Below are 23,872 nucleotides of genomic sequence, written 5' to 3' on the forward strand. Positions count from 1 at the left end.
CACAATATCGTTTAAAAAAGAACTGGCAATTTTTTGCGCTACCAAACACCTAAGTGCCAAGTCTTAGCATTTTACACGAAGATAACAGGTAACCGTGATTTATAAGGCAATTCTTTTACTTACGCGTTAACTTGTAGGACAAGATTTACATAGGCACTCACATAAAGCGGAGCTGTCAATCTAAGTTTGCTGTGACATTTGTTTTCAGATATACAGGACAAAGCGAAGAAATAAACAATCACACAGGATTTCACAGTGTACTTAATTCTATAAGGTGAGAAAAATGATCTAAAATCAACTCAGTACAGCTTTGAAATGTTACTACCAATCTCTCTAAAAATCCAGCACGTTAGGCATATACTGTACGAACAATCAGAGGTATTAAACAAATTATAACATTTTGATCCAAATAAAACTCGCAACGTTTACAGAAGTAATTCCAACATATAAAGCTACACTACATCTACCGTATTTGATTATCAAGTCCCGCCTAAACATGTAAGAAACTTAATTCGCTTCAGTGAATCACTGCCAGAAATATATGGCTCAATTCCAATTAATTTTCATCCAGGGTGGAATACGAGCCTAACCTGTCTATATTTGGACGAACTTTGGTTGGCATCAGGGTTTTCTAGCAACTAATAATTTACCGAGTGTCTCTTCCAGTTTAACCTCGACGCAGTCAAATTCTGGAGTAGCGTATGTGAAAAAAAAAGCAGAGTATCCTGATTAATTCTATTTTTACCGAGTTGATAATTTAGAACCTTCCTATTATTTTGATTCGGCAATTAAAATACACAAATATACAAAAAATAATTAGTTGTTTTTAATTTCTCCTTGTTAGAAAATCTGTTCATTTAAATAAGATATTCAACCGATAACTTTGGAATAAGCACATGAACTTGTAAGTTATGTACTGATGGAGCTTATAGTTATTAATATTTTCAATATATACATATATATTTTATTTTATTACCTATATATCTTAGCTGGTGAAAATAGAAATCTTTTTACAATTTTATTTTCAAAGGGCCTGACATGGGCTGGTGTGTAGGGCGCTTGACTCGCAATCTGCCCAATTAGAAACGGCTAGCGCAAGTAGGCCTCGGGTAGCTTTAAGCGAAGCTCAATATACAAATAAATTATCCTCAAAGCCATCAAAATGTATTTCTGTATATAACGCAACTCAAGAGTATATATTTACCATGTATGTTTCCTAATTTCAAGTCACCCAGAGGGTTTGTTTGTTTGTTTGTTTTGAATTTCGCACAAAGCTACACGCGGGCTATCTGCGCTAGTCGTCCCTAACTTAGCAGTGTAAGACTAGAGGGAAGGCAGCTAGTCATCACCACCCACCGCCAACTCTTGGGCTACTCTTTTACCAACGAATAGTGGGATTGACCGTCACATTATAACGCCCCCACGGCTGAAAGGCGAGCATGTTTGGTGGCACCCAGAGGGTCAGTGGTAAGTTAGTTATGGACTTATAACGCTAAAATTCGGAGTTCGATTCCCTGCTATGAACATAACACAGGTAACTCATTGTGAGCTTTGACTTTAACCTACAATAACATTTTACTTTCACGAAGTTTCACGATCCAATGGGCCCGGCATGGCCAGGTGGTTAGGGCGTTCGATTCCCAATCTGAGGGTCGCGTGTTCGAATCCCCGTCACACGAAACATGCTCGCCCTTTCAGCTGTGGGGGCGTTATAATGTGACGGTCAATCCCACTATTCGTTGGTAAAATAGTAGCCCAAGAGTTGGTGGTGATGACTAGCTGCCTTCCCTCTAGTCTTGCACTGCTATATTAGGAACGGCTAGTGCAGATAGCCCTCGTGTAGCTTTGCGCGAAATTCAAAACAAACAAACAAACATAATCCAATTATAAAGCTTGTCTTTTCGGAGTAGCATGATTGCTACTTTTAGTTTGAATCCGATGGACTGACATTATAAATGTATCGGTAAAACGATTTGTTTTTTCCCGAAGATATATATGTATATACGCATAGCATTATAATATGATTAGCGTAAGTAAACACACCCAACATTAAAGCTATCTAAAACAAAAATAGAACAGACTATAACCATAAGCACCAGTAAACACAAGCCTATGAAACCATGTTACATCTACGAATATTAAAAGTAGTTAAATCCCAAAGTAAATACAAAACCCCACTCATATGTACTTTTAGCTACGTAAACCTACGTGTAACTAATGTAAACTTGACATTTCAGTAAAAAAGCTAAAGTTATCTCCCACACCTCTATCTACCGCAAATCGTAGAAAACCATATCTAAAATATCATAACTGGAAGTGTGCTTTCATAAGATATCATTAATAGAAGTTTGCTTTTTGGAAAAATCTTTCAAGATCTTAGTGTTGTGTAAAATCTAATATTTTAAAGATATTTCATAAGTTCACTATTTTTAAGAACACTATAAGCATTGTATAAAATCTAAAAAATAAAAACTCAGTATAAGTAACAAAAACACAAAACGACAATACGGAACAAAGGAAGTGAATATCGTAGAAAAAATCATAAAGCTATTGATTTTAAAAAATATTCATCATTCTGAATGATTATCATCTAAACCATTATTTGACAAACGTCTGTGTGTTTATCCGTTTGTAACTGATGAACTGACATACCGATTGTCAACAAACCTAGCATGTATCCTTAGGTTCTCTCAGGAAATGACTCTCTCCCCATGTTAACTTTTGGAACCCAATATCGTTACAATGCGTTTTATCTGCTTATAACTAGCAAACCGCCAGACCGATTGTCACCAAACCTAGCATATACTTTTAAGCCCCCAACGGGAATGACGTAGTGGAGTAGGCGTTCGTGACTGACTCCACTCTGTCACCTGAGGGCCCCTATGTCTTCTCAATGCTTTGAACGGGTATTCAGCTAGTATTTCGCTTAACTGCACCAAACAAGGTTAAAGAGATATTTAAAGCTCCATAAACTTTCTAATATAAAATTATTTTTACCTTTAACTATTTAAGAAATCAGTTTAAGTTTCTTATTTTCATATCTGATTAAAAAAAGAAAGAAAACTACGATAGAAACTATAGACATTCTAGAACTTCACCTTCATTTGGAAATAAAATTAGTGAGTAAATGAAACTAACGATGTATTAGAATGTGTTGGTAAGGAATAAAAAAACAATCCCCCCTCCAAAAAAAACTTCCTTAGTTTCCTGACATTTGGAAATATTTAGTCAGAGTAAAGTACAAGCATAACACATTTTAAGCGGTAAACGGTTTTTGTTGTGATACTTGTATATGTTACACCATAGCTCTTTTAGCGAACAGCACAGACTTTCAGGCTTGTTTGTTTGTAATTAAGCACAAATCTACACAAAGGGCTATCTGTGCACTGCCCACCACTGGTATCGAAACCTGGTTTCTAGCGTTGTAAGTCCGCAAACATACCACTATACCACTGGAGGGCCAGACTTTCAGTTTATATTGTCTGTACAAGCCATTATGCCTAGCTGCCTTTCTAATGAAATCAAGTATCGACAAATTCTTAATCAACGTAACACATCCGATAACTATGAGGAAATATTAGTTATGTTCGCCAAGTTTGGTCACTGCGTATTTTAAAGTAAATATGTATATTTGTGAAAAGCTTTTTAATTTGTGTACAATTTTTATTCACTGTGATACAATTTTTCAAATGAGTACCTGTCCTACTATTAACAGATCTAGCTGCCTTTAAATCTACAACGTATTCGTATTTCGCATCTATGGTAAAGCTGATAAGACTATATGCTGCTACCCCTAATTTTGAACTATTAACCAAAAGGAATGTTGACAGTCAACAGCACCCTATCACCCACCATCCACGCTAGGTGATTGACTGTCACTCTTAAAGTGTGGAAAATATTTTGTGTTATCATCCGGATTCGAAGCCAGCTTTAAAAATATACAGTTCTACTAAAAGGCTAACCTGCACCCAATTTATGAATAAAACAGTAATGTTGAGTGAAACATAAGTTATTGCCTCTTAGCCAACATTGTTATCAAAATATAGTTTATAATGATATCAACAAGGTTTGAATTGAATAATATCAAAACAAATATATCTTTATAATGTTTAGTCTATACATAAAAATAATATGATAAACTGAATTATTTATTTGTATCGTGATGATGTTACTTTTAGAACTACTAGCCTAAGTGATAAGTTGTTGCAGTATAGTTTAGTAAAAGATAAAGATCTCAATACTAAAATCATTGGTAACATGTTTTAAATTGATCGATTAACTAACAGCTTATTTTACCAGTGTCAAAATTTTGAATTAAATGCTTGAGAATACAAAACAACTGTCATAGGGTCATCATAGCTGACCCGATGAGCCCTAGTATTGGGTGAAAGACTCGTTCGCACTTGATAAAGCTGATATAGTGTGGTTGATATATATTATTCTGTACTTTAACTCATAAGTTCTTATTATAACGAATGGTCAATATCCTAAATAGCAATTTTTTGGCAATAGTATATAGGTTGGATGTGGTGTCTGAAGCATACAAAATTCAATGAGTTGTATTATTACTTATGATGTACACAAACATGGCTTAACTTACTATCACTACTATCAGCCGCAATATTATTGAAAATTATCTGTCCACAGTATTTAGTTTTTGTAACAGAGATAAATCCTAATTAATATAAGATTATCGATTTTTTTTACGCAGAACATTTCTTTTACTATTGCTATTTCTGGAATTTCTATTATTACACATAAGCTTGGAGTTAACAATGAAATGTTTGGGCTTGATACTTTCATTGATGTGTTAAAGTATCATTTGGAAGGGCTAGATCTCTCTATAACTGTATGCTTATTGATTGCAATATTGAAATTTTCTCAGAATTTGAAAAAACAAACCATGTCTAAATGTAGGATGGTAAAACAATTAAAATTTTGTTTAAGTATGTTTCCACTGAATAGGTATCACGTGTTGGTTATAAGACTATTAAACTTTTACCCTACACGTCCTGCTACAGTGTCCTCATGCTATCCCTATTTTGACTTCTACTACTATAGTAGCAGCAATTAAGTCTCACTCCAGAACAGACAGTGAAAGGCCTTATGCACTCAATGTACAAAATTCACTGGCATAACTAACTAGAGAAAAACGTTCTTAACGTTGAGAGGACTAGCAGAAGATCAGTGTTGTAATTAAGAAAGCTTCTTGCCGCTCTGTACAATCTGATGACTGAAGTCATATTCTTAATAAGGGACTAACCAATTGTATGGTAATCACTCATTAGATACTCTTTTATTTATTCCCCAGCACTGACGAATCATAACACGCTACAACTTACACAGCAGTTCAATGTTGAAACATCATCATTGAGCTGTGACCATCAAAAGTATTTTTTGTTACGTCAGATAATATGAAGGCTGCTTGAGAAGTGTTAATAAATGAGTATCCACACAACTGTTAATAGATAATACAGCCAATACGAAGGTTGCTTGGAAAATGTTAATAAACGAATATCTACACATCCATTGCTAGGGTTTGCTGCTAAGTCACTTATACACAGACTACGTAGAAAATTTAAGTTTTGTCATTCATTTTTAACAAGCAATTGTCGCCACTTCGTTCCATCAAGATTTTATAAACTTTCTGTAACTCAAGAAACTTAAAATTTGCAAGAAGGCTTTGCAGTGAGCTGCTATAAAAAGATAATAACCTACGAAGATCCGCACTGGTATCCTCAATAAAGATGTGTTCTTGTAACGAAACTCACTGAGCATCTTCAGCCTATGACACAATTAGTTGAAAGGATGCTAAGAAGCACGGCTACGTTATCTCACGCGAAATAAATTATCATCATATAACAACATAGAATAAGCCAAAATGGCTCACACACCAAAGTCGAGAAACAGCAGATGTAAGGTAACATTCAATGACAATACAAGCAAGTCGTCACTCCCGACAACAATTTATCTTACGCGCTACCAGGAGCTTCGATCATGATTTGACCTCATAAGAATTATGGCCAATTTCAAAGGTTATAATAATGAGAGTCCTTTTAGGCAGTTATTTTGAAACATGAAGTAGTCTATTTGAACGTAACACCAAGTGGGATAGCTACCTGTATTTTAGTCACAGTAACCAACATTTTTCTATCCTCCATTTTAACAGATCGTGTGTTGAACGGATCTGCTCCTATAAAGCAAGAAAACGAATGAAATTCTCTTCGACAAAAAAAAAAAAAAAATGCCTTGGCCCAGTATTCGTCTGTTGAAGAGAAGAGGAAAGATGAAAATATGGAAACAATGACAAGAAAAATGACAGTGAAATTAAATTAGAAATCTAAAAACCTTCACTGACAAGGCAGAATATGTTCATATTTGCAATACATAGTGCCGATGAAGCCTTTTACCCAAGTATATTTGTATCTAGATTAAGTAAATGAAATTTAATTATTATCAATAGTATTTAAGTCATTTATAAGTCAGAACTAGGGTACGGATCAATTACACAATATAATTTATTTTTCAGAAGAACTGGCCAACCAGCAAGCTAGTCTTCTTGTTGCCGGAGCGAATCAAGTAACCACGGACACATCAATAGAGAGTACTACACTAGTAATTCCAAGAACTCATTAGTGAAATTAAGGAAGCATATATAATAGAATGTTAAATTCGAGAGGAAGAAATAAATCCCATTTACCTTGACTAGAACGCTTGTTTTTGCAGACAATCCTAACTTACAGGCTTATTGTCTTAAAAATTAAAAATTCTTTAGTGTCACACCAGAGAAAATTAAGTTTTAAAATATAAAAGATTAAAGCAATTACATTAAAAGCAAATGTTTCAAAATCCTGCTACGGTCCAATACATTCCTTTATATCAAAAGAACTTTGTTAAACTTGAAGTTTTGATATGAAAAATAAAGGTGTAGAAAATTTAAACATCTAAATGTAAGGTACTTTCACAGAGTTTTACTAACATTATGACGTAACTCTGATAAATTAATTCTTAATGTTCGCTAATACATGAATCCAAAGTTAAGAAATATAATCACTGACGTAGGAAGCATTTTTGAAATGGTCAAGCCATAGTCACATTGCCATTTCTAGGGAGGGGATCTGATAATTTAATGCTATGAGATTAAATCATTTTAACTACAAATACTGCATACACACAATGTAATGTATTGAATAAAAGAAGCAACTTGTAGCTATACATGACTGGCCTTACCGCTTCCTACGGCCCTGTAATATTTTACATTAAATTGATTTTTTTCCATGTAATATACCCAAGTTTAAGCTAAATATTGTACAAACGCTTTCTATATAGGAATTACGACTGTGACAAACTAACTTGAGAAGCAAGGTCCTGAAAATGTAAGGGAAACAAAGTTAGAAATTATAACTTTTATCACACTTCTATCACTAAAACATCAGCTTAAGAACGAACCATAAATACATTTTGACCTTCTTTCTTTTAAAAAAAATTCCACTATAACAAAAAAGTTATTATTATGTTTACATTTAAAACTTAAAGATGTAATTTTTTTACCGATTGCAATGACCTACCAATAATAGTTGTGTCATGATAGTATCGAAACAGTATGGCCGTCGAAATTACCAGCAGTATTAATATTTGTATTTTTTAATGGTGTATATTTTAAAATAATTTTCCTAATGATACAGTCTCACTTGCTTGTTTGCTATTTATAAGAAATATGTTTAGCACGAACCTGTTCAAACTGTTCTTCGAAGGGATAATTGTTTTGGTCTTGACTCTGTGTTTGGCTACTCGTAGATGCTGCAATATTATTCATAGATGGAGAAGGGGTTGAGTGGGATGCTGAACTTCCAGGACTTACGGAAGGGAGAACAGTAGTTGGAACAAGGCGGCTGTGAATTTGAGGAGTAAACAACGGAAAGCCTGGGGGTGGGGATGACATACTGGATGTAATTAAAGATGTTGGCGTAGCTGTCAAACCTAAGACACCAGCAGAAGCAGCAACAGTTGCTTGTCTTTGAATTGCTGCTACAGCCTCTCGTTGTATTCGTTCCTTGTGAGCCCTTAGTTCACGTTCTATTTCTTCCCGCTCTTCCTGTTCCTGCCGTTTTAGTTTAGCAAAAACTTCAGGATCCCCAACATCTTCCATTTTTACTTGACTTGTGGTATTTACAAACTCTTCTCGTTGTTCCCCCTCTGAGTCATACTCGTATTCGTTTAGATCTTCAAGATTGGACTGCAATGATCAAATAAACAACGATATCTAAATAGCGCCCAGGAAATACATGCACTACACCAAAACGTCAGTTCCAAAATAGCGTTACTATATCTAAGATGTGTAATTAGTCATAGGAATAAAAATTTTAAAATTACTTTGCTATTATCAACTAATCGAACTACCTTTTTTCTTCTTTCCAAAACATCATCAACCTCTCCCTAACAAATTACACCAAACACCTTCTACGTTAGCTTTGTTTGGATAAATGATATACAAAAGAAGAACTCGTGTCATTTTTTTCTTTGCATCAGCTGTACTTACCACAATATATTTTTACAACTGCCACAGTATTACATTACTGACATTTATTTCTCGGCTTAATACTAAATAGTTTACTTCTTCTATTGCCTAAATTTAATCTAAACACTTAACCCAAACAATAATTGTTTGTTTGAAGTTAATCACAAAACTAGACAATGGGGAGGGGGGGGGGCAAATAATAATACCAAGGATTTTGAAATTTACAGATACTATATTTTAAGGATAACATGCCAATATAAAGAGGTAAGAATTACTCTTTAGATTTTAGGGCCGAATAAAACAAAGTTCTTGTTTTAGTAATAGGTTTTTTCATGTACATCATACAGGAGAAAAGTTTATCTCTACTACTCATGCTTTAAAAAAATGCTTAAAACTACTTAGAATTTTAAAATACTAGAAACAAATGTTTCATTATATTTCACCAAATGCTCCCATGCATAAGTTATAATGGGTTTAATTGTGCACTATTAGCATACAGTATTTTTTAAAGTCGTCCTGTACTCCATGTGCAAGTAAACGAATTCGTTGAGATGCCGATTCAGTATTTCCTGCAATTTAGTAATTATATAAGAGCGCTGCTTTAAAAAAAGTTGAAACTGGCTAGATAATATCGATGAAATTTTGAAAATGTATTCCTACCATAGACAAGGAAAAGTTCTCTTCTTTACCTTCTTTCAACCACTTGCTCATCAGCTTATTCTAGTTTCCCCTTTTAAAAAAGATAACCGGATATGGCTGTCTTTTTTTAAGTCTAAGGCCCAAGAAACTAAGGTAGTCAACAGGATAATAAAAAATACCGTTTATATTACATAATGTTTTCAGTTCATTATTTCAGTTGCATTCTAGCAGGAAAACACAAGTTATTACAGAACTTACTGTACAGAATAAGTAGTTTTATTCATCAGTTTTCCGAAAACTTTATAACATGAAACTTCCACGAAGTTATTTCTAAAACCGTTTAACGAATTAAACAGCACAGAAAATGGTGTTCACTTCGAACCGAGATATTAGTGTGTAAAATCTCACACAAAACCAATAATCACATGTACTCATTATGCTTACAATGAATTATTGCTAAATTATATGTTTAAGACATTCGATCCAAAGCAGTTTCCATCTTGCAAGATTGGACGATGACGTTACGACATGAAGCCTGGCATGCTGTTAGGACGCACAAATCATACCCTGCGGTTTGCGGGATCTAAACCCATCGCTGAACATTTTCACCCTCTCAGTTGTGGGGGCAATATAATGTGACGGTAAATGGCACTATTGGTTGGCAATGAATAACCCAAGAATTGCGTTGGGTGTTGTTGTTTAGCTCTCTTCCCTCCAATTTATCACTTCAAAATTAGGAACGGCTAGCGATGGTAACCCTGGGGTTCTTTTGCGTGGAATTCAACAAACAAATTTAATACTAAGTTTCTGTCATGTTATTAGTAAACGTTTTTGATAACCCATCCAAACCATCCCAAAACAACAATGTGTTTTGTTGAATTTATATCGATTACTGTTATTATTAATTCTAATTACCGTAACTTCTTGAAGAACTGAGTTTTTTGTTAGTAAGTAAAAATTAGAAGCGTAAAAAAGGTTTAGATGATAAAAAGTTACAACGGAACGGTTTGGAACACGCATTACAAATTTTTTGTTTGTGGTGGTTAAACAATCAAAAATAGTATTAGCAAAGGAATATTCGTTATTCTTCTTTTCAACACTTGTTTCACACTTGAGGTCAATTTCTTTTTCCAACCATTAACCCATTTTAGATATTAATATTTATAGACGATCCCCCCTCCCAATACCAATAAATTGGGGTTGTACAAGAGAAGCTCCAGTGTGAGTAGGGGTGCAACCTTAATTTTTGCCTATAGCACTAAGCTATCACAGGCTCTGGTTTAAACTTACTACAGTCTATTTTAATAACTGATTAAATAATGTTAAAGACACCAGCGAAAGAGGTAACAACACCAACAACAACAAAAAAAAACGGCGTTACAACGACCATTGGTCATCATTTTCAAGGGCCTGCTCACAGTGCTAGAAACTTCGTTATTATGTAAACACAAAAAAGTGAGCCAACAGTTAGTGTGTTGGAACTGTTTTAATGGAGGCAATAATGGTTTGCAAGTTTGTGCGAAAGACTGTTGGTAAAATTGTCAATAATTTCAATCTAGTTCCAATTATTTTTATTACTTATCAAACCATTCAACGACCCAGCAACATACATCCTTCGTCATTTACCACAGTAAGCTACTCAAGATTCGAATCTTGAAAACAAAGTTCTGAAGATACATCTGCAAGGCAAGAGGTCGATTTGATGTAATAGGATGTTATGCTATAATATCAAATGGTGACCTTTCAGGTTTACAGTATACGATGGTGATGGATCGGGTTTAACTACAGTTGAAGAAAGCACATTTCTCAACATGAAATCTACCACTCAATATATTCATATGAAAATTACTTTGTAACTGTACTTCACGTTCTGAAAACCATTTCAGTATTAAGAAGTTTGCAATTTTGGTCTTTGTAGGGTCCATAACTCATAGCGTGATTGAACGCTTAATACAGAACAGCTGCAAAGAATTCATGATGTTAGAAAAACACGTATGTTCAAGAAATCTTGATAGAAATGAATAAAAACCCTATAACCCGAGCGCTTTCGAAAGGTGGACCTTTCTTCTTCAGGGGCAAACTGGTAAAGAATTTTAGTGATTTAACAGTTGGATACCCTCAATGTGATCTACATTTTCGACCTTAATCCTAAACTTTTTCCCGAGATACTGCCTGGTTGGGAGATTTTGGCTACTCCTGAATCCACACACTAAGCTAACAATGCAAAATAATCCACATAACATATGTAAAAAGAAAATTAATACAAATAAATGAATATACATTTATATATATACATTAACCATTCTAACCAAACTAATATTAAAGAAAGTAAGGAAAATAATTTCATTTACAAAACATATAAAAACTAGTGGTTTACTTCAATAGATTAACGTAACATCTGAGATCTGTATAGAAAATTAGCTACATAACTTACTATATTATTATTATTTTTGAGTTCTGATCTGTGTAGTTTATCTGCTTTTATCACAAGTTATTTATGATTATACGAAACACCTTGATCGCAAAATTTTATTTATACACTTCTATGACACAGATGCTCAAACCACAAATTGTCAAGATCGATCAGATTTTCATAACCGTAAGTGGTAGCCTATTATGTGAACATTTTTTAAGATTACACCATTATAATATTTAAATCACAGTAATCAAAGTTTCAAAGTCAAAAGCGATGTAAATTTTCGTATATTTTCCCAGTTCATATATTTCTGTATAAAGATACTTTCAATACGATGTTTCACAATATCCCGTACAGGTTGATTAGAAATAAAAGTACAACGGAGTTTTTAATTAAAAAAAAAAGATTTAATAGGTTTTTGAAATTATACTTAACATGATTCTCGGGAACCAAGGGGTGTATTTACATTATAATATGTTGAATATTAAAAGTAAGTTCTATCCCGAAGCTCCCAAAGAGGGTGGTTTTGGACGTATCTTCTCGAGACAAGTGTCCATACTAGCTAGTACTAAGGTCTACCCGCTGGAAGTAAATTCAGTATATATATCAATAAAGCCACATTCTCAACATCATTAACTAAGCAACCGCCAACCTTTTATGCTTCTGCTATCACCTCTTTATGTTTAGCTTTCAATTGAGATACGAACGATTTCACCTGCGATTCGGTAGGGAAGGTCGAAGCATCACTATAGTCAGCAGTAGGATGAGCAGGCAGGGACACTTTGAAAGCAGCTACAGGCATAATATTGTACTCGGCTGCACAATATCAATAAGGCGGTTCTAAACGGTTCCTTAATACCTCTGCGTGTCATTTGGAGACTTCCATGCTTCTTGTGCTAAGCTGTTAAGCTCATGATGCACTGACGGATTTCAGTCACTTTACCTCTTCAAATTACTTTTCGCAGCCCCAACGCTAAGAGTGCGGGAAATGCCTTCTTTTTAGCCAATAAACATGTCAAAAAAATTTCAGTCCAAATTAAGAAAAACCGGATTGGGTAGTTTTGTTTTTTTCAACAAGAATGTCCCCCACTGACTCGTGAGGGGGCCTGTTAAATTCTTATACGAAATGAAGAGTTAGAATCCTATTTAATATAAAATATATGTAGAGCATATAAGAACAGGAATATCAAATAATCAAGATAAAAATTGCCCCAAAAAATATGAAAAAAAGGTACTTAAGAGACGAGAGGATAAAAGAATTAAATAATAAAGAATAATAGAAATTAATGTTCCAAATGTGTGATGACAAATTTGTCGAAATTGCGAACAAAATGTTTTTCTTACTTCAAAATGTAAGTCCTTCGACAAATGTTAAGTCATATAAGTTAAAGAGACGGGTAATGAGATTCATATTATTGTTTGGTAAGAAAGAAATAAAGAAAGAAGATAAAATGTGCTGGAGAGAAGAACATGAAAGGCATGAAACGTGTCGAAAAAAATGTAGAAGAAAAAAAGCGGGAGATGTGGAAGCGTATGAATGCAAATAATGATATATACATGGTACAATCGGTCAGAGGAGGCTTTAGTGAACACTGTGCATCAGAAGGATAACCTAAAAATTTTGATAAACGTGAAACTATGTGACAGATATATAGTAAAAAACAGTAAATATGGGGATTACCCGTGTTTACGAATAATCCACCTCGTCTGTAAAATAAAATATGTGAATCAGCTCTTTAAAAGCTATTAATGTTGTTTCTTGGTTAAATATACTGCTATTGATTCACCTTAGCTAGGCCAAGAGTGTGTATATATATATATATATATATAAAGGAATGACAACCAACGTGTTTCCTCCCGATTAAAGTTGAAAAATAAATACAACTTTAGATCTGTCAAATCTTAATTACTTTGTTTATCTTTAAATATTCTGTAACAAACTCAACTTTCATTTTGATACAGTGTTTTTACAGTTCCTTTAGTTCTTTAAACAGCAGTACCTTTAAAACGTTGAAATCTCTGATCCACGTACTTAACATAGGTAGCTAAGTTGTATAGCTAATTTGCATTTATTTCTTTACTCAATATTGAGTCATTTATTTCATTTTAGATTTTGTACTCTATCTGGGGTTTTTTGAATAGTTTCTCACATGCTTGTAACTGCTCGATGAAAACGTTTTCAATACATGTGCGTGTCTCAGAGAAAAAGTGCTAAGTTCATTGGAGTATAGGAGAGTAGTGGTCCTACAGCAAAACAACAGATAAAGTGTGAATGTTCTATGAGAAAAAGAAATAAAGATGTTCAGGTTTATGGTGTAGTACGTTTGGTCAAATTCAGAAGAATGCAGTACGTAGATCTGTATATAGTGAAAATATTGTATGAGCCAGAGTACCCGAAGGTTAACTCATAGGATCTAGAACCAGACAATTCATACGCAGTAGTGACCTTCTGGACTCTGATTAATGCATAATCACCTTAATGTAAAGTATATTTATAGCTCAACCATTACATCTGGCAGATTACATTGCTTGTTGATGTACGATATAAAGCAAACACGAGTGGTACAGGCGGGATTATCATAAAATGACTAACATGAAAAATACGTAATAGCCAGTATATGTATGAAGAGCTTATACGTCATGCTAAACATGAAGATAATGTCACTTATTCCCAAACAGCCGCCTGCTTCAATGGTGTAACCTGTTTCATTGCATTCAAAATCCACGGCGAAAAAAAAGTTTCCGCCCCCCGAAATGTAAACGGAATTACCTTTGAATTGCTTTCGACTCCGCCTTTTATTACCATGGGTCTGCTTACACTTTCATTGTATGGTGGTAACTTTGTCGGTATCGAGGAAAGAAATGCTATTCTTTCTTTAAAATATTAGTCCTTTAATTCTAGCGTGAATCAGAACTGACCATGACTCAAGTGGTCTCATGTACTTTGATCGTAGTCAGCAGACACACACACAAAAGGGATGGTTCAAATTATAATACTTGAAATCTTGATATAGTAGAGCTTATAAAAAAGATCGTTTCTTTCAACCCGATAAATATCTTGAATATATGAAACATAAGCACTTACGCTATGATATATTTTTGTTTTGTTTAACACAAATAACAAACAGTGAGACATACTTAAACATCACCATGTGACTAACTAATGACTTTTCATAAAGGCTGAGAGTTGTTTATTTGTTGGTTGTTTTTTAAGCACAAAGTTACATTATGAGCTGTGCTCTACCCATTGCGTGTATCGTAGCCGATTTTTAGCGTTCTAAGCACCAGACTAGCCGCTGAGCCACTGGGGGTGGCAAGATGAATAATCTAACACAAAACTAATGAATTAATATTCGCATGTGTGTACATCAAACCATAACAGATGAAATAAATCATGACATATACGTAAATGACATCACTATATTTGCACACTAGATTGGTTAACATGCCTAACACGGGAAGTTTTTTTTTGGTTCGCCATTCCTCGATCACAAGAATATCTGAAATAATAGGTTCTGGTGGTTAATTAACTGTTATATTTATATTCAATTTTAGCAGAAAATAAAATAAAATTAAGGTGTTACGTCTAGTTCATTAACTGTGAATTTCCTAAACTCTCTTGAAGATTTGTTTATACTGATTACTTCTTTCTAAAACTTTAGGGTTTTCAAACTTGGTTAATATTCTGTTAGTAACTGTTCATTGAATAATTATAGCTGAAGAAGTTGTAATTTTCTGTGGTCAAAATAGGCAGCTTGACTTTTAAGGGGAAACTTTGCACTGGCAATAAGCTAGAGAAAAGTTTCATTGTGATTACATTAGTATTGATTCGAACATCTCAAATGATTCCATATTAATGGAACTTCTACATCAGTCAAGTCATAAATGGCTAGTGTAGCATTTGATGAGCTGAGAGCCAGCTTTACTCGTTTGTAGCTAGCGTGCCGGACTATCGAGCTGCAGTCCCATTGCTTGCCTCCCGTCATCGCAAAGTAAAAAATAGAAATAAAAATTCGCGCTCCTCACTTTGCGTTATAAGTGTGACAATCAAAACCCATTATTCGATCAGGCAATAGTAGCCCAAGAGTTAGCATAAGTACTATTGACTAGCTGTAGGGATGGCTAGTGATCAGCTTTGCGCAAATTTCCAAAAACACTTATATGATGTAAAAAATAGCTATATTTCGATTAATCTCATGGGAAACTAATAAATCACATGGTAAGCTAAAAATTTTGGTTTCATAGCAAAACTGACCAAATATTCAAATGATAACAATAGTAAATTAACTACATGAGGCCCTCGGTGGTTCAGCCGTAAGTCTAAGGGCTTACAACGCTAAAAATTGGGTTTCATGCAGAGTACAGATAGCTTAATCTGTCGATTGTGCTTAACATCAAACGAACTAAACAGTTACCCGATAAATCTAGCAAATTAGTCATATGGTGAAGCTAACAAATTAGCCACATGGTAAAACTAGCAAAGTGCTCACATGATAAACTTTATTGTTCGTTTATTTGCTGTCAAGCACAATACTACACAATGGGCTGTGGGTATTGAAACCCGATTTTTAGCGTATAATTCAACATGCTTACCGCTGTGCCACTGGGGGCATGCAATAAACTAATAAAAGCTTGTCACAGTATATGGTTAGTTTTTTTCGTTTGGGTTGAAAAAGTTAAAGTTTTTATATTAGGTCGTTAAGAAATTAATGTCGCTATTTTTTTTTCTTTTAGATGAAAAAACCCGAACAACTTATATATCAAAACAAAACATTTATTAAATGAAATAGCATCCATTCTTATCAATGGTGATTTTATCTTACAATCAGGTTTTTAATACCCTGATTAAAAAAATTACTTGACTTTGAAGCAAAAAACATGTTGATGTCCTCTTTAACACCTTTCACATTTGCATACGTTTTCCCATTAATATGGTGCTGCAGCGAACGAAAAAGATGGTAATCTGATGGTGCCATATCTGGAGAATATAGTGGATGGGGGAGAACTTCCCAACCCAACTCCATAATCTCGTGTTGCGTCAAACGTGCCACATGTGGACGCGCATTGTCGTGGAGAAGAAGAACACCTTTCCGATTGACGAGTGAAGGACGTTTCTGATGAAAAGCTTTGATTTAAACGTTCCAGTTGCTGACTATAGATCTTTGCATTGACAGTTTGCTGTGGATTGAGGAGTTCGAAATGAATTACTCCTTTATGTCCCACCAAATGCAAAGCATCACTTTCAGCAGATGGAGTCCAGGTTTTGGTATCGGAAGTGGTTTTTGTCTAGAACTGGGTCATTATTTTTGGCGTTTAATATTCGCATAAAGAATATCCAGTTTTCATCACCGGTGACAATTCTGTCCAAAAATGGTTTATGCGCATTACGCGCCAGAAGAGACGAAGCAAAGTTCATACGTTGGAAACGATGATCATCGGAGAGTTCGTGAAGCACCCAAACACCTTCTTTATGGAGTTTTCCCATATACCTTACATGTTTACGTATTGTTTCATGAAAGAAATGTAATTTCAGGGCCATTTCACGAATGTGTTGCCTTGGGTTAGATTCAACAAGCATTTTCAGAGCATCAATATTAATTCCAACATGTCGGCCCCTGCTATCACAGTTTTTAACCTGAACGAAATTTTCTGAACCGTCGTTGACACTTACGAGCATTCAAAACATTTCCATAAACTGCTTTGATATTCTTTGTGGCTACAGAGACGTTGTTTCTTCTTTTTTTATTCAAACAGCATTACATGCTGAATGTGTGTCTCGTCGTGTGCCATCACTATAAGGGATTAGAGTATACTAAATTTTACACGTTATATAGGCTACAGTAACGTGACATTTAGGCTGTTCCTTTATCTATTGTACGTGACGTACGTTTTTTGGGGGTGGTTAATGAAAGTGTTCCAAAACGCGACATTCATTTGTTGATAACCTAATACATGTGTGTAGTTTGTCTTTTAACAGTCATTTGGTCCTCTCAAATCAATAGGAAAGCTATTCAAAAAATCAGAATAAGAAGAATGTGTAAAAAGACTGACGTCTAGCACAATTTATGTCAGGAAATGTGGTTTCATGGCAAAATGAACAAAGTATTCATACGGTGACAAGTAAATTAACCGCCTGTTACTGATGATTGACACCATAATGTATAAAGCTCAAGGTTGACCATTAAAACATCAAACAATAAACTAAAAGCACGATAATAACCACGAAAGTACTGAAATAAGTTCTAGTTAATTTTATATTTGAAAATGGCACTCAATTACTTCAAACTACGAAAAACTTACGTTTTACGTCTAAAAATGTTTGTAAAGCCTAACAGATCTAGATATAAGAAAAAATTGTAAATGACAAAGTTGTGCTTGTGATAAATACAATCAATAATAACTTTAGGGACCTTAATATGTCGCATCTATTATATATGTAATACATAAAAATATTTGTTGAATTCCAACGAAGCTCTTTCCATCGCTGACACACTAAAAAGATCAAGGTCAAGAAATAAGTTTATATGTAGAACAATAGGTCAAACTCTTTAAACTGAATCTTATTCGATACAACTCGGAGAGTCTCTGCGTTTCGGCTTATGATTTAGGGGTAAAGTCAATAATGAATGATGAATCCAGTTTACAAATTACTTTATAAGTATACATATAAAGTGCATGTGTATACATAAACAGAGCGTGTATATGTATGTGTGTGTGTGTGCATATACTCTATACTGTAGTCTTCATGAAAAACTTAACCTGGCATTCACAGCGTCAGCTGCATAATTGTTTTCTTATCTTGATCATAAAATATGATCTGATGGCTACACACCTTAATACTTATCACAAAATACGAGTTTAACATTAACATAAGTAGTGTACACTGTTTGGTGTTTAAAATCATCCGTGGTAATCATTTGCATTAATTCACACCCACTTACTTCGTACCTACTGCACTGTAGTTGTTTTTTCTCAATTAAGTAATAAAAACAGTTCTTCAGATTCAAATTTTATATACTTAGTCCTGATTTTCTTTTCTCCAATAATGTCTTACATATCCTGAACTGAAATAACTCAAAAATACGATACCCTATAACCCGAACACTTTCGAAAGGTTGACTTTTCTTCTTCAGTTTACCCCTGAAGAAGAAAGGTCTACGTTAGGAAGCGCTCGGGTTATAGGGTATCGTATTTTTGAGTTAAATTGATTTATTGAACCTACGTGTTTTCCTCAACTGAAATAATATGTTATTTTGGTTGAATACAGCTAACACTGTTTCTCGCATATTAGGTTATAAATTCGTAGCAAAATGGATATTAAACAACATATAAGTGACTTGCGGAATAAGTTCTTTAATATGAAATGATAAAACATTAGATACTACGACAGTAAACATTGAAAAACATGCTATACAGGTTATTAAAAATGTCTTTGAAGATACTACAAAATCACGTACGGTAATTTTTGCCCACTATCCAGTTCTAGATGGTAAGAACGTTTTAATTTCGGTATTATTGCTGTCATACATCTAAATTTCTTCAAAGTCATTTAAGGTACGACTCATACGTCATGGTAACTATAACCATATGTACTATAACACACTGTGTTATTTTGTATTGTGTTCTTATAACGCCATGTTAAACCTAATGATAAAAATACATTTTACGAAACCACACAAAAATATTTTAGGGGTTATATCTGGTGAAGAAGTAAAAAACGATGAACATAATAATATGAAATTTCGACCAGATTATCCAAAATTAACCACTCCTTGGTTCAAGTAATTCCTAGACCTTTTCTGAATTGCATACCGATATATCCACTGTGCTTAAGTATCTACATACTGTTTGTGTTTATGGACAAGCTGCAGCCCACAAGCCGCTTATCACTGTTGTGAACGCAAGGTGCTAGCTTTAGCAGTTTCTTGAGTATCAAATGTAGGGTAAAGAACCAGGAAAATCCAGCCTGACTGATACTCTTTATCTGTTTCTTTTGGACGTGCGTAGATTTGATGTAAACTGGAGAACACTTTGTATAAGACTTAACCACGAACAGTAGTGGGTAGTGCACAGCATGGGGCTGTTTTAGCTGGTTTGTAATTAGCTCATAGCAACAGTCAAGGGGAACATGAATTCCTTGATGTATGATGGCGTTCTGAATACTTCTGTACTACTTGCATTGACAGAATACCATGAGGAATAACTATACCTTTTTTATCATTGTAATGTGTGATGCCATGTATGACACTATCTTCCAGTGTTTTGAAAAAAATAACGGTTAAAATTTACCTTGACCAGCCCAGAACTCCATTCTGTGTTCAACCGAACTTCTGCAGAATATTTTAGATTGTAGTTTGAGAAGCAGAAGCTACTAAGGGTTAGTAAACTGGTTAATGACTACTGTCAAATTTTGTCCAGTATATCTATCAATTAAAATATAAAATGAACGTATAAGAAAATGTAAGCAACTGTTACAGGTAATCATCTCCTAGAGTAATTTAAGTCAAACTAGTAAACAAAAGCCTACTTAGTTATTTTTCTAGAATAGTTTATTTACAGTAAATACGTTTAACTGGTGACAATATGCTGAAATGTATATTTATAATATGAATAAACATACCTCAAATTAATATAAAAGATAACTCTTAGGAAATATTCTGTTTTCTACTTTCAATTTCTGTAAAAGAGACAACTTTTAAATACCAGGAGATAGGTTTTTCCACAGCACAGAATAGATTGTTTGCCACTTTGAAACTTCTGTAATTATACACAGTGATTTAGTAATCATAGAACTTTACTCTGCGTAGACTTCAGACTAATTGATTGATGTGTTACAGTATTATTTCGATTAGTTCAATCTACGGATCTATGTGCTTATTGGTTGAAACATTAAGATCATTCTAGAAGTGTGTTGCTACTGATTGTGACTTTTCCAGAACGAAGATTCGCTTGTATATGCTTTGAAATTTATTCTATTGAAAGAAGAAAAGTGTTCCGTTGTAAAGTGAAGTTAAGAATTCAATGTTGTGTTAGTGAAAGCAAAGAGTTTGGTGAAAACGAGTATCCTGTCTCAGCTATTAAACAATGAAATGAGAGTTTTGTATTAGCAAAACACAGCAATGGATTGGTGGTGGAGAATAAAAAACAATTGCTTGGAATTTTTTCCCTCGCCATCAATTTAGTAAATCAATTACAGTTAACTGCATAATGTTCAACCGAGTGTCTGACCCTTGTGAACTATATGATCAAGGATTCATTATTATTAATTTTTGCTCCATATATTCTGTGACTTTAAAGAAGATAATTCAAGAGAAGTATCAAGCCGAGGACAATGCTGTCACTCTTCTTGCTCAGCGTTACCGTAGCAACTAAATCACTCCAGGACAAACAGAGTAGGCTTATGGAAGTTAACAATGACGAAACTGACAATATGAATCAAACAAATTGAAATATGTTACCACTCTTCATTCTATGTACGCTGTCAAGTTCCATCTATTCGTGTTATTTAGACAAGCAACACTCCTTTCGAAATCTTAATGCCAGGAGCTGTAGTTGGAAATTTTGTCATCTAATAAGCGCTCGATAAAACATAGAACAGATCTAGTAATCTGGAAACAACGAATTTACGAAGTGACACAGCCAAGTATTCAAATTTAAAGACTGTTATTAGACTACATCCCAAACCTATATAGTATGCTAGAGCAGTAGGTTCAATAGTTTGCTGCAAACGCCATACACATAGATCTCTTGAAAAATGCCGTTACTCATATTTTTTTAAAGCTAAAGCATATAATAATTCTCATTTTTAATGCTTGCTAATACAAACAAAAGGAACCACATTTAAACAACATTAACAAAGATAATTTGTTTAAAATATATTATTGTTTATCATGTAATAAGTTGACTCATTGCTTTTCTTATGTCCACTGCAAGAGGATAACCCCTGAAATCTCCAAGCATACTTACATATTTATAACATTGTCTTTAGGCCACATTTTACAGTTATGTTTCTTTCCAATCAGAGAGAAAAGCCCTATTTTTCAAACGAACAAATAAATTCACAGTTCTATTGTGATCTATAATTTCGTTAATGTCTTTGGGTACTCCACCCCTGCCGTTTTACTGTCTAGAATAATTTGTTATTGTTTTTTGAACTGTTTTTATAACTATTATTTCTTCATTTCATGTTTATATTACTGTTTTCATCATTTCTTTGATTTTTTCACACATACTCTGACATTTGTATTAAATCTGTGTTATTTCGTTTGTATTTTTTATGCTTACCAATTAGTACGTATGTTTACAAAACACGTAGACGTGTGACAAGCCTATTATATAAAACCCATATATAAACAGAGAGACTGTATATTTATCAAACCATTTTTGTTAAAGCATGACTTCTAAATTTAGTATCAGACTTACACTGAACATTTTCACTTTGGCTGGATTGTTTTGTTCTTCTTTGTTGTAGACTGGTATATATTTACTTATACGAAGGAAGCATAAATCCCTGAAACAGTTTAGGTTAAAAGAATTATTTTTTACTTTTAAGAAAGTCTAGCGTTTATCAACTTTTAAATAATGCTATTTTTGTTTGTTGTTGAACATAATCTACACAACAGATGTATCTGTGCTGTGCCCACTGAGAGTATTGAAACCCGATTTTAGCGTTATAGGTCTTCAGATTTACCGCTGAGCCACAGGGAGCATTAGTATTCTATTACTCAGATGTGTTTTAATTGTATAGATTTTAATAACGTTCTAACCAGCTACCATATGCAATAGGGATATTACCCTTTACGAACTATGTGCTATAGTGATTGGTAGATGGATTTTTGGTAGATATAACCAAAATTAGTCCATTTGGTATATTTATAACATTGTCTTTAGGCCACATTTTACAGTTATGTTTCTTTCCAATCAGAGAGAAAAACCCTATTTTTCAAACGAACAAATAAATTCACAGTTCTATTGTGATCTACAATTTCGTTAATGTCTTTGGGTACTCCACCCCTGCCGTTTTACTGTCTAGATTAATTTTAGTTTACAAAGGTACAAGTATACGGGCATGTTGTTATCATGTCCATTGCTGCTTGAGCCCTATCCATAATCCACAATCTCGGTTAAAACACAGCAGGACCAATAGCAACGATATAAAAGAAATTGATGGGTAAAGCTCAACTGTCCAGTCCAGAGCCAAATGGTCACTAAGCGTCCAAGGCCATTGAATCGAGGGATTTATGGGGCAAGTAGAGAAGGCACATTAAAGCAACAGGGTCTACGTTTATCTCCCAAGCTTAACTTACTTCATTCGTGTAATGATATTTTTCTAAGCTGGTCTCAACTCTATTTCAGGCCATGTATTATCATTTAATCATTTAAACGAACCAGACCATACCACTGGCTCCATCAGATGTAGAGGGATGCTTTTGAATTTGTAAAAGAGGAGAAACTATTGATGACAGACATGCATCTCGCTCCTAGATCTTTTACTATTGTTCTATCTAAAATGGTGACACTTGGTAATAAATCTCAATAGAAGCCGTATTGGTCCCAACACCTACTTTACACATATCAACAACACTTCACACATGGCCCACCAAAAGACCCTTGTTTCCTAAACGGAGATAAATATATCCACAGTAACATATTTAGAGAAAAACGCATTACAGTTTTATAGATATGTTAATTTTGATGTGAAACACAATAGTTTAACTTGAATATTTCGAAGTACCATTAACAGTGTGTAAGTTTGCACAAAGTGTGTAATGTAACTGAAACACCTTTGTCTATTTTTTTCCAATCAGAGTTTTCTTTCACTTGTTGGGTATTACGTCTAAAAACCTTTCTTTCACAAGCATCACCTTTGAATAAAGGTTAGAAAATAACTAAAGTATTATTTTATATTATTTGTGACCATACTTTGACAGTAAGTGTCTTCCTTCAGCATTATTCTACACTGAAATACTTATTATCCTTGCTGAATATTTAAAACATCCTTGAGATCTAACAGTTCATTCCTTTGGTCCCCAAACAATATTCAGGAAGAGATCAGGGGGCCCTTTTTCCGATCATAGACTTACAGAAAGATTAACTAGGCTATAGTAATTTGTTCTTTCCCATTTTCCTTTCAGCTGTTCTTCAAATAGTTTCCCTATGTACACATTTGAATATTATTTATTTTTGTTTTGAGTATCTTTTTATCAGATTTTTATCTATACTTATAACATCAAATTTAAATACCTAGATAGCCAGCACGGTTATTAAACTCAGTATTATTGAGTTACATGATAATAATA

The 23,872-nt window shown here is 34.0% G+C and overlaps 1 protein-coding gene across 1 annotated transcript in view; it reads right to left on the reverse strand.

Moving 5' to 3' along the window:
- Positions 1-23,872, reverse strand: part of LOC106462536 (AT-rich interactive domain-containing protein 3C-like) — a 104,868-nt gene that overhangs the window by 70,257 nt on the left and 10,739 nt on the right. The window contains exon 2 of the mRNA XM_022389840.1: positions 7,733-8,236. Coding sequence (XP_022245548.1) covers positions 7,733-8,236 — 504 coding nt within the window. The remainder of the gene's footprint in view (positions 1-7,732; positions 8,237-23,872) is intronic.

This window comes from Limulus polyphemus, unplaced genomic scaffold, assembly GCF_000517525.1.
Source record: "Limulus polyphemus unplaced genomic scaffold, Limulus_polyphemus-2.1.2 Scaffold1193, whole genome shotgun sequence".
Taxonomy (NCBI): domain Eukaryota; kingdom Metazoa; phylum Arthropoda; class Merostomata; order Xiphosura; family Limulidae; genus Limulus; species Limulus polyphemus.